The following is a 12,481-nucleotide window of genomic DNA, read 5'->3' as shown; positions in this document are numbered from 1 at the left end:
TCCCGACGGGAGAGGCGATGCAGAGGATGGCGCAGGACATGCAAGCCTTCGAGAAAGAGACTCGCATGTTCTGCGATACCATTCCCGCGATGTCACAAATCCTGGAGAAGGCGGCACCCGGTAAATACACGCAGCTGTCTGCCAAGTGTTTCGCCTCTGGGAGGCAGCCGGTCAGCTATCTGGTTCTCGAGGACTTGAAGGCCAGTGGGTTCGCGCTGGCGAAGAGGTGCAGCGGACTCGATTTGGCGCACTCCAAACTCGTGGTTAGGAAACTGGCAGAGTTCCACGCGGCCTCCGTCAAGCTGTTCGAGCAGGACCCATCGGCTCTGGACAACTACCTGGTCTTCAAGTCGTTCCACGGACCTACGGCGCAGCATGTGGAGACCTTCTTGAAACAGGGCTGCAGGTTACTCGCGGATCAGTTGGACACGTTAGACAGATCGTACTCAAAGTATGCGCCGAGGATACGAACTCTCGCAGAAAGCATATTTCCACGGCTAGCTGACTTGACGGAACGGAAGGGAAAGTTTCGTGTGCTAACTCACGCAGATACCTGGGTCAACAACATCATGTTCAAATACGCTGCAGAAGTCGTCCAAGACGTGGTCCTACTCGATTTCCAGTTGTCTTCGTACGGTTCACCTTCGATTGACTTGCAATATTTTACTCACACAAGCCTTACGGAAGAAGTGTACGCCAATCATTTAACAGATCTTCTGAAAGAGTACCACAGCCATTTAATCGAGGTGATGGACGATATTGGTATCAGTACGAACAAGCAGATATCCTTTGAGGAGCTACTGGAGGATTTCGACGCGCAAGCACTGTACGCCGTTTTTTCGGCAGTAGCAGTGCTGCCAATCGTGCGCACTCAAGACGAAACTAGATTCGATGTGGAAGCGTCTCTGAACGAAAGTGACAGTGCTGCCAACAGAAACACCTTCGCGAGCGCTCAGTATACGCAGGCTATAAAACAAATGCTGCCAGAATTTGAAAAGAGAGGCCTACTGTAGTCGCCTTGTTGCGTGTCAGAAGCAACTCACTCAGGGTGGACGAATTTTCTCCTACTTGATTTGCTCTCCCAATTTCGCCACTGCCTCCACTACGCTCATTTCCTTATGAAAGAGGAGAAACGTAAGTTAGCCAACTTAATACGAAAGACGCTCTAGAATGTGCGTGATCGTAGCACTGTACACCCAAGGCGTATTATGAGTGCATTACAGCCTAATCCGCTTCAGACAGCTCGTTGGAATCTACCTGTGTACCTCACATCACGACTACAAATTGGGCCTAAATGTAAGGCTCACCCACTCCCCACTCTACGCTGCATACCGAGGTCAACGTCAGCATGGTGCTTCGACATGAGGCACAAACTTTTACACTCTGAACCCCTGTCGATTTCGGATGGACTGTGTAGTTGCTTAAGACTAATATGTGGTTACTTGATAGACTCTATGTGGATAGTGTTCCCGAAGTATGTACTTTCTTGTGTTCTACGACTGGACCGTCCATGTTCTTGACCGAGTGTCCATGTTTTCTGTACCGGTAACTGACCAGCGTGAAAATAAATCTGTCTAGTGCAGACGCAATAAAATTAGATATGAAATATTTATATCAAATATATTTCTCGGAATCAGAAACCTTGTCTCCTTAACCTCTTAATTGTAAGCTATAACCAGTAAAATTTGAATGATGAGATAGAGAACTGTTCAGCTGAAACTTCCGGGCTGAGAGGCCGTAGTCGATGTATAAAATGTCCACCCAACGTTTCGTCTCCATCTGCGGGAAACATCTTCTGAGGTCGTCCGGCTACTGCCACTGAGGCTCCAGGTACTCTCGCGTTTATAGAGCGCATAGAGGCCACCACTATTCGTCACGTGATGCCGATGGTATGCCTATCTTTGGAAGGAGTCATCCTTCTCGATTAAGAGTAATCGATTGTCATTTTGCTGGCACAACGTCGACATCCACATTTTGTCCAACTTAAAAACTTCCTCTTTTCTATTAAAATTATTATGATGTTTGTGAATCTCTATTGCTTCTCTATACATGCGCGCATGATAACGGGATGTTCGTGCTAGAACGCTTGTCTCATTAAATTTTATTTCGTGGTTTCCATCTCGAAAAACACGCTCAGCTACGCCCGATTTTTCGATGTGTCCTAAGCGACAGTTTCTTTTATGTTCGGCTAAGCGGGTGTTTACACTTCTTTTCGTTGTTCCAATATATACTTGTCCACAACTGCATGGATTTTTGTATACCCCAGGTGTTGCTAGGGGGTGTCGGGCGTCGTTTGCAGTTCTTAAATATTCCTTAATCTTCTTTGTAGGTCTGAAGATTGTTTCGATCCCATAAATGGCCAGAACTTTCCAGATACGTTCCTTGACTTTATTAATGAACGGTAGGAAAACTTTTCCAATAGGTGACCGTTGTTGCTCTTGACTTCTGGCTTCTTTTCTTCTTTGATGGCGGGCTCGATCAATTTCCTTGCTGGTATATTCGTTTTTCATGAAGGCTGACCGTAAATGATTTAATTCATCTTGCAAGTAAGCCGGCTCGCAGATTTTGTTGGCTCTGTCCACCAAGGTTTTCATGACACCTCTTCTTAGCCTAGGATGATGGTTTGATTCCTTGTGGAGGTATCGATCCGTGTGAGTGTTCTTTCTATATATCTTGTGGCTCAGCATCCCATCCACCCGTTTAATTACCGACACACCCAGGAAATTGAGTCGACCGTTGCTCTCTTTCTCCATCGTAAACTGTATCTTCGGGTTAATACTGTTCAGATGCAGCAAGTTGACATCCATCTCTTCTTCACCATGAGTCCACACTACAAATGTGTCATCAACATAGCGGTACCACTTAGCTGGCTTTTTACTATGCGCTCTATAAATGCGAGAATACCTGGAGCCTCAGTGGCAGGAGCCGGACGACTTCAGAAGATGTCTCCAGCAGATGGAAACGAAACGTTACGTGGAAATTTTATACATCGACCACGGCCTCTAAGACCGGAAGTTTCAACTGAAGACAACACCGACTGTGAAAGCCTACATTGTATGAGTTAGAGAACTGTTTAATCATCTTCTTTAAAAAAGGACTGCTCTGTAACTTTGTTCTTGTGTTTCGCCAGTCCTCTACTTAACCTTCCAGCTACCCATGCAATTCTTAAAAAAATAAAGAACATACTTCTACCTAATTAAATAATATGGCAACGGTATGCTACCGATGGCACCTGCGACCCGTCGCGTAGTTTGTAAGAAAACAAGATACACGAGTGGAGTGTAATAAGAATATCTAACTACTGTCATCTGGCTTGCCGTGAATGATGCATGTACATCTCAGTACTTACGTGCAACTTAGATTCTAGGCGCAGTATAGATAAGAAAGTCCCTGAGTAAGCTGGTTACTCGCAGCGTAGATACCACTCTATTTTTCCAGAACAAGTTGGAGAAAAACACCAATTTTTTGCTTTCTACAAAGAAAATGGGGAAGCAGCACCTTGTATTTCATTATACCTACCTCCATCAACTCACTATTGGCTTTTGCGTAGTCTACACTAAAAAGAGAACTCAAATTTCGTGGACTGGTCCTTATGTGTAACTCTAGGCAGTGCAATCAGCAACATGGTAGCCGTTAGGAACAAAGAGTCTCGCAGCTGGCGCATCTCGAATATCTCATTCAGTAGGAAGTATCAGTAATTTGTGCCTCGTATTCCGTTGGAAAAGATACCATTAACTGTAAGGAAGGTGTTGACATTGTTGCGGTCTTCAGACCGAAGACTGGTTTGAAGCAGCTCTTCACGTCAGTCTGCAGCCTGTGGAACTCCGGCATATCTGTATAACTACTGCAGTATACATGCATTTCAACATGCTCACTGTATTCAAGGCACTCTCTCCCCTTCCCCCCACCCCCCATTACTTCACGCCCCCATTATCAAATTCTTGATGATTTTGGATGTGTCCCGAAATACGGTCGCCCCTTCGCTCTTTTTCCCTGTTTCGGTTCTGTACCTCTTCACTACTTGTATTTTCCGGCCATCTAATACTCAGTATTCCTCTTTAGAACTATATTTCCCTTTTGTTAATGTTCGTATTGTATTTCTTCCATGTTTCGCCGAAAGTACAAATCTTCATCCCACAAAAATACTTTCACAAAACATTTCGTCATACTTGATTCATTATTCGCTGTTAGCATTTTCCTCTCTTTCACCATTTCTATCCAGCCCGTGGCCAGTCTCTGTTTTATATCTTCTCTACTGCTGAAATTACAAGTTATTTCGCTGCCCAGACAACAGACCTCGGTTATTGCTTTTAGCGTCTTCTTTTTTAATCTTGTTCCCTCGGTATCACCTGACTTAATTCAAGAACATTCCATTATCCTTGTGTTACTTTGATTTGTCCTAATCTTACAGCATGTTTCCAAGTCATTATACATACCTATCAGCTGATCTTTCAAGTCGTTTGCCGTCTCTGACAGAATTAAAAAGTCGCTGACAAACCTTATAGCTTTCATTTCTTCTCCCCAGACTGTACAGTTCCGTTTCCAAATTACCGAGCGAGGTGGCGCAGTGGTTAGCACACTGGACTCGCATTCGGGAGGACGACGGTTCAATTCCGTCTCCGGCCATCCTGATTTAGGTTTTCCGTGATTTCCCTAAATTGCTTCAGGCAAATGCCGGGATGGTTCCTTTGAAAGGGCACGGCCGATTTCATTCCCCATCCTTCCCTCACCCGAGCTTGCGCTCCGTCTCTAATGACCTCGTTGTCGACGGGACGTTAAACACTGATCTCCTCCTCCGTTTCCAAATTCTTTCTTAGTTTCCTTTACTGCTTGCCCATTGTACATTGAATAAGATCAGGGATAGGCTACAGCCCTGTTTCACCCCTTTTTTCAAGTAGCGTCTTCGTTTTATGACCCTCGACTATTAAAAATGCAGATTGGTTTCTACATAAATTGCAGACAATCCTTGGTTCCGTACATTGTAACTACTGACAAACTCAGGATTCGGAAGAAGTGACCTCAATGGATAGCGGAGATGGAAAAGTATAGTCGGGAGTTATCGAAATTAATAAGAAGGTTAGGGCACTATCGTATGCTAAGAGGATTGTTCATTGAGACTTGGCCTGCAGTTATAATGAATTGTTTAAATGACTCAATGCTGCCTTCAACTTAATATTTTTCTTTATTTGCTGTACTATTGCTAATTTCATTCATAGACAGGTAGAAAGTATCTTCAAAAGAAGTTCACCGATGGCATATTATACCACACAAGTATCTACGCCTGTGTACATTTAAATAGCGTCCACCGTCATTGCGCTTCTGAATGCACGTGTCGTAGTGTCAGTTATCTACTGTCCAGCATAACAGTGGGTGGGAACCATCATGTACATGCTAGCGTAAATCAATAAAACTGACAACTAAGTCGTATAACTATCATTGCACATGGTAAAAAAACGTGCCCTGTAGTACATTTACTAGTTTGGAGGCAATAATGCAAGTGTTAATGTGCTAAAACAGCTAGAATATTTGGAAATAACAGTGCCCAACATTTAATGTGTAATATTTAACACATTAGCAGATCGTAACGAATTTCAAATGTGAATGTCAGAAGCAAACTGACAGCCAACTCACATAAGAGATAAGCATGACTACTATTAAGCTCAGGCAAAGGCTGGAGACACAATAAAAGAACAAAATATTAAGTAACAGTAAGTATCATGAAGTCATATAACCAGTATTACAAATGTAATTAACATGCAGCTTCTTTTCCTATCCAAATAAGACCACAGTATTAATAGGAATTATGTAGACAATGCAACAAAAGAGAGTTTGGGGAGGGGGGATTTATTAACGATGAAGCATTAAGGTTATAAGTAACCATGCAACATTGTCTTTGGAAGTATTATCATCCTAGAGAAAAGTCACATAGGATTGCGAGACCCAGGTACAACATACATGTATTGGTGTCTAAGCCTGCGGAATTCATGTTATTACACGATCAATTAGACCAAACGGTGGACATCACATAATGCAATACTAGAAAACAAGGCCATATAAGGTAGATGTGTGAATGAAGGCTTAAAAAGCAGGTGATCGCTTGTAACAAACTGAACATGTCAATGTAGTTTTTTAAGCAGTTTTTTTAAGCTTATTGGTTCATTAAAGATTTTTTCTAGGTCTTTAAACATATTGGAAAATAATTTCATTTCTTCATATAAAGTCATGCTTACTGCTTCATTGGCAATATGTAGCATCTCCGTTTGTTCATTCATATTATTAAGTGAATGCTTGTGAGTTTTTACATGGGTATCTGAAGCTGATGAGTTGCTTTGGTAAAGACCCTGGTCTTTAGCATCCTCCCTGTTTGCCCAATATAAAAGCCGTTATAGTGTAGATATAAGGTTTTATATACTCCTGACTGATCATGTATGTTTTTTTTAATACTGTCTTGCAGTTTTAAACCTAAATTATTGTCAGTCTGGAAAGAGGTGGAGACATTACTATTTTTGAATAACTGACTGATTTCCTCTGAAACTCTTTCAAGATGTCGGCGAACAGGATACTTAGTTTTCAATCTGTCATCCATATCCATCAATGTTATTTCATGTGTTGCGGCATTTCATTTTATTTTAATTTTCTTCTGATATACTCTATCAAATAAAATTGATTCATAACCATTCTGCCAAGTAATGTGAGATGATGTTTTTAGTTTATCATTAGTATTGTCACCTGAGTGAAAGAAACCGCATTTTTACAGGACATGGTGATCAGATATTTCATGTATAATAACATCAATAGTTGTGGGTTCTTGGAATATACTGAACTGACGATTTCTCTCCCCCTCTATTTATTATTCATAAATCTAGGCAATTAATCCCTCCATTCTTTTGAATTTTTAATGTAAATTTGATAGCTGGATGTAAGCCTGAATGTAAGACTGATCTAACTTATATAGATTGTTTGTAAGCCATTTCAAAACAATAAGTGTCGTTAACACATCTTTTGTAGAGTATTATTTTCTTTTCTTAGTGTTTTATTTTATTTTCTAACTTAGTTGTTAGATTTTATTTTTAATGTTTTCTGCGAATATATCAGCAGGGGGTACCAGCTGAACTGTAACAGAAGAGCAGATCCTGTAGTTCTTATCAAGATCTCCATCAAAACTGAAATAATTCTCAGATAAATCTATAAAAAGTAATTCTATTACTATGGTACATGCACACATACATACATGTCCGCCTGCTTAGGTGGTTGGTAAAGTGCTCGCCTCCCATGCAAGCGGGCCCAGGTTCGATTCTCGGCCAGGTTGGAGATTTTCTCCGCTCGGGGACTGGGTCTTGTGTTGTCCTCATCATCATTTCATCCTCACCACCGGCGCGCACGTCGCCCAATGTGGCGTCGAATGAAATAAGACTTGCACTTGGCGGCCTAGTTTCTGTGAATAGGGGCCTCCCAGACAACGATGCAATACGCTCATTTAATTTTTTTACATACATACATACATACTTGTTCCATAAATCATGAATACGACATTTCCCTAATGATGTGGAACTTGTCACTTTAACATACGTTTTCTTTACACAAAAGATTAATTAATTTTTTATTGTTAATAAATCATATCTAAAAATTCACCTATTGAGCAGAAGGGGTTATCATTCAGAAATTTTTTTAATTTCCTTTCAAATGTTGGTGGGCTATCTGTCAGACTTTTAATGCTATTTGGGAAAATACCAAAGTTTTTCGTGGCAGCATAATTCACCCCTTTCTGTGCCAAAGTGAGATTTAATCCAGAATAGTGAAGATCATCCTTTCTTCCAGCGTTGTAGCTACGCACTTTCCTGATATTTTTGAATAGGGATGGATCATTAGTAACAAAATTCATAAGTGAATATTGTGAAGTTACTGTGAATATCCTGAGTGCCTTAAAAAAAGTCTACAAGGTGATCTTGGATGGGCTCCCTCTACAATTCTGATTACCTGCTTTTGTGCAATGAATACATTCTCTCTTAATGACGAATTGCCCCAGGAATATTCATCCTTTTATGCTGTAATACATTTTTCATTATGCGATCAAAGAGTCACTTGCCATACCACTCACTGTGCACAGATACCTGTCAGGATCTGTGAATTTCCAACAGTTCTGAAGAGGCAGCAGTTATATGTATTGTTATACTGATATAATATACTAGGACAGTGGAATAGCATTTGACTTTTGTAAGTATTGTTTATACCATCCATATATAATTGGTTGGACTGTATTAATTCATGGTTGTTTCATGCTCTGTTGATGTATCCACATACCATGATGATGGTGTGAAATAGAAACCAGTAGCAATAATAAAAGACAACTAAAAAGCTGTGTGTCATCCTTTTTTTTAGAAAAGATGTGTATCAATGGTTCTGGTTGGTAGATAAATAACTAATTTTCTTCAATTTCTTGCAGAGACTCAAATAAAATTGTGTTTCACTACATGATAAAACAAAGCTCCCATATCTCATCATCAGCATCATTGATATATCAGATGACAATGTAAGCTCCTTGTCAGAGTATTTTAATGCCACTTCATTAAACATCTCCTTTTACTTTGCTTTACTTTCAATGCCTAGAACTAAGCACACTTACTAATATTTTGCTGTGTTAAATTGCTGAACTCAAAATACTTAATTTTAGACATTTCCAAAGCATTCATACGAACAAGATGAGTTTCAGTACCCTAGATTGTAATAAATGTGAAAAACCGATACTTGGTACACTCACAGATCAGAGAACTAAAAGTTACTTACAATGTAACAGAGCAGTGCTATATATTTGTGATGTGAAATGGAGGAGTCTGAATAGTCAGCACTTGTAGGCACAGCCGATGAGTAATATTGAATCATTATCATAAATTAATCACTTCATCTATTACTGTATTTACTAAACCTTTTACTTTGAAGTCTAAAAAGTTGTGTTGCACTTGGTGCGATTGGTGATACGACGTTGTGAAAGTTGTGAGATTTAAAAATTTCCCAAAGAATTGAGTGTTAAAGTATCGTAACTAGAAGTTACCAATATCAGACAGAAAACCCCAAATTTCATGGTTCAAACAAGATTAATTATTTTAAACAATTTACAAGAAACATTGTTATAAAACTTAAGCTATTAGAGAATGAAACAGACAATTTAGATAACTAAAAATGAAATTTACTAACACAAAATGAACTACCCTATGAAATGAAAACAAAAGAAGGGCAACTTACGAATAGTAGCAGTTGTACTGGTAGTTGTATTCATCTGCACATCTCTTCATCTCTTGCAGGTCTAGAATGACAAGAATAGGACAGATAGTTGACCATAACCTTAATGTAGAAACCATGCGGACATTTGCTGAAATAATTTAGGGAAATAATGGAAAACCTAAATCAGAATGGCTGGCTGAAATATGGAGTCACCACTCGCCCAAATACTCTGTTTAAAACAGTGCAGCCTCATTCAGTTTACCTTTAGTATACAATACTATTTTACAGATCACTTTTAGTTTGGTAAGCTAGACGGGAAACGGATGACGAATGGCGAGTGTCAGATTGTGACATAGTAAATAAAGTTTTTAAAACATTGTTTGAGATATGTTAGCAAGTTCAGTGATTATAAATTACTTTTGTTGTGTAATGGTATTTAGACTTTAATTATAATGCCATTCATAAACTGAGGGTTGCCCAGTGATAATGGAGATGTGTAATGACTAGAACAGGAGAACCGTGACAATGACATATAGCCAGGATATTGGAAACTAGATGTAAAAGGCAAATACTTTACTGGAAGCCAAGGCACTTGAAAAGATGTGGCGACCGACTGGAAGGTGAGTAGATGCAATTGGGAAAAATCTGCATTTGCAGCTACATCCATACACTGCAAACCCCACTGGAGTACATGGCAGAGGGTCATTTCTATTGTGGCGGTTATTAGGGCATCTTTCCGTTCCATTCAAACATGGAACGCCTTTATAATAATCACTTTTACACCTCTGCGCGTGCTGGAATCAGCCTAATCTTGTCTCTGGGCTCCCATTGAAGCGATACGTAGGGGCTCTAGGATATTCGTAGATTTCTCACTTCGAGGTGGACCTTGGAACTCTGTAGGTAGGCTTAGAGCGCCTGCCAATTCAGTCTTTTTACCTATTCCGCGACGGTCCACCATGGGTCAAACAAACTTATGACCACTCGTGCTGTCCTTCCTTGTATACCAATAGGTTCAGTATACTCTGTTAGACCCATTTGGTGCCGGCCAGAGTGGCCGAGTGGTTCTAGGCGCTTGAGTCTGGAACCGCGGGACCGCTACGGTCGCAGGTTCGAATCCTGCCTCGGGCATGAATGTGTGTGTGTGGGTCCTTAGGTTAGTTAGGTTTAAGTAGTTCTAAGTTCTAGGGGACTGATGACCTCAGATGTTAAGTCCCATAGTGCTCAGAGCCAACCAGCCAGACCCATCAGGTACGAGTCCCGAGCATAGGTCTTGTTGTATCCACGGACCCAACCAACCAACTCGCGCACGCGCGCCCTGACCGTGACATCGCTGGCCACAGTTCCTGTCGCGGCCGTCGGCGTCTCAGGGCGTTACCGCCGACGGAAGAGGTCGCGCCATGGCTGAGCTCGGGTCCACAGCGCCCTCTGCCTTTTGCATATAAGGAGGAGCGCTGGCCCCCAGACGGACAGTATTTTGTCGATATTCTATTGCTAGCCTTTCGTGGAGTTTATAGCGGAGCCATTGCAGTGTGATATTTGCTATTGTATTCGACTAGGCTCAGTACACAGATTACTCTTGGATATTACTTGGACTTGTATTGCTGGTGCACGTTTCGTCAGAAATAAAGATAAGTTATCTCTTCATTCTAGCTGGCCCAATTCTTGTTATTAATTATTTTTCGGACAACAGACATAGATAGCTACATCCTGGTCACTACCCACGCTTTATACAATTTGTGGTGCTGCCCCAAAAGTACCGCTGAGGACCTTGGGTTTGGGAGCCGTCACAAAAGGTCTCACGAATGTTTTGTGAGCAAATCTTTGCAAACTGATAGCATTTTCCTAGCATAGTCAGAGGACCGAATGCTGTCAGCTGCTTTACCTACGACTGAACCAGTGTGATCGTTCCATTTCATACCTCTACAAACTGTTACATTCAGGAACTTGTATGAGTTGACTGATTCCAACTGACCTACTGATATTGCAATCATAGGATAATACGGAATTTCGTTTCGCGAACTGCGCATTTTTACGTTTACGAACACTTAAAGCAAGTTGCCAGTTTTTGCACCGGTTCGAAATCTTTTCAAGATTTGGCTGAGTATTTCTGCTGCTATTTTCAAGCAGTAGTGTATTGTAGACGAATGTATCATCTGCAAAAACTCATAATTATCTGCAAGCTCTGTAGTGACAACAAGGTCTCTACGTCATCTTCAGGCGAAGCGAGCAGTCAGCACCTGTTATGGATGGCTTTCATCGCTGGAACCACCGTATCTCGGTGATAACGATTCTTTTCCACGACAGTTTAACCTGAACGTAAAAAGCGCTCAAAATAACCCGTTTCTGAAATTAAGTATTTTCGGTTTTTTGTTCCTATTATTTTTTGTAATAACTGTAGAAATCGGATAAAGATTGAAAAATTTTGACTTTCTCAGTTTCAAGATACATAGAATCAAAATATTAAAGTAGACAGACACATTAAAGGAAACTGAGTCCGTCCAACGTCCGCTGCTTTCCTCGAAAGGTGATAAATGGTTGAACAACAAAAAATCACAATTATTCTCCTACTCATACCTATTTTTTTAAACTCTGTTTAAAAATCGTGTTCTAATCGGGGTCCATTATACAATGAAGCGTCAAAGAAACTGGTATAGACATGCATATTCAAATACAGAGATATGTAAAAAGGCAGAATACGGCGCTGCGGTCGGCAACGCCTATCTAAGACGAGTGTCTCGCGCAGTTGTTAGATCGGTTACTGCTGCTACAATGGCAGGTACTCAAGATTTGAGTGACTATGAACGTGGTGTTATAGTCGCACCACGAGCAATGGGACATAGCATCTCCCAGGTAGAGATAAAGTGGGAATTTTCCTTGCGACTACTTCACGAGTGTACCGTGTATATCAAGAATCTGGTAAAACATCAAATCTCCGACGTTGCTACGGCCCGAAAAAGATCCTGTAAGAACGGGACCGACGACGTCTGAAGGGAATCGTTCAGCGTGACAAAGTTCATCCCTTCCGCAAATTGCTGTAGCTTTCAATGCTGGGCCATCACCCAGCAAGCGCCAGTGTGAGAACCATTCAGCGAATCATCATCGATATGGGCTTTCGGAGCAGAGGTCCACTCGTGTGCTCTTGATGACTGCAGGACACAAAGCTTTACGCCTCGCCTGGGCCCTTCATCACCGACATCCGACAGTTGATGACTGAAAACATGTTGCCTGGTCAGACGAGTCTCGTTTCAAATTGTATCGAGCG

General features: G+C 41.2%; 2 protein-coding genes across 2 annotated transcripts in view; both read left to right on the top strand.

Annotated features, from left to right (window-relative positions):
• Positions 1 to 12,481, top strand: part of LOC126416509 (uncharacterized) — a 563,150-nt gene that overhangs the window by 92,616 nt on the left and 458,053 nt on the right. The window lies entirely within an intron of this gene.
• Positions 27 to 1,013, top strand: LOC126416847 (uncharacterized). The gene has a single exon (XM_050084729.1). It carries the CDS (start codon positions 27 to 29, stop codon positions 1,011 to 1,013), a length of 987 nt encoding a protein of 328 aa, XP_049940686.1.

This window comes from Schistocerca serialis, chromosome 8 (genome assembly GCF_023864345.2).
Source record: "Schistocerca serialis cubense isolate TAMUIC-IGC-003099 chromosome 8, iqSchSeri2.2, whole genome shotgun sequence".
NCBI lineage: Eukaryota > Metazoa > Arthropoda > Insecta > Orthoptera > Acrididae > Schistocerca > Schistocerca serialis.
Note: the sequence above shows the minus strand (reverse complement) of the source record. Positions and strands in the feature narration are given on the sequence as shown.

Coding starts and splice junctions, on each gene's coding strand:
- LOC126416847 (XM_050084729.1), top strand. CDS start 27: ATGGCGCAGGACATGCAAGCCTTCGAGAAAGAGACTCGCATGTTCTGC.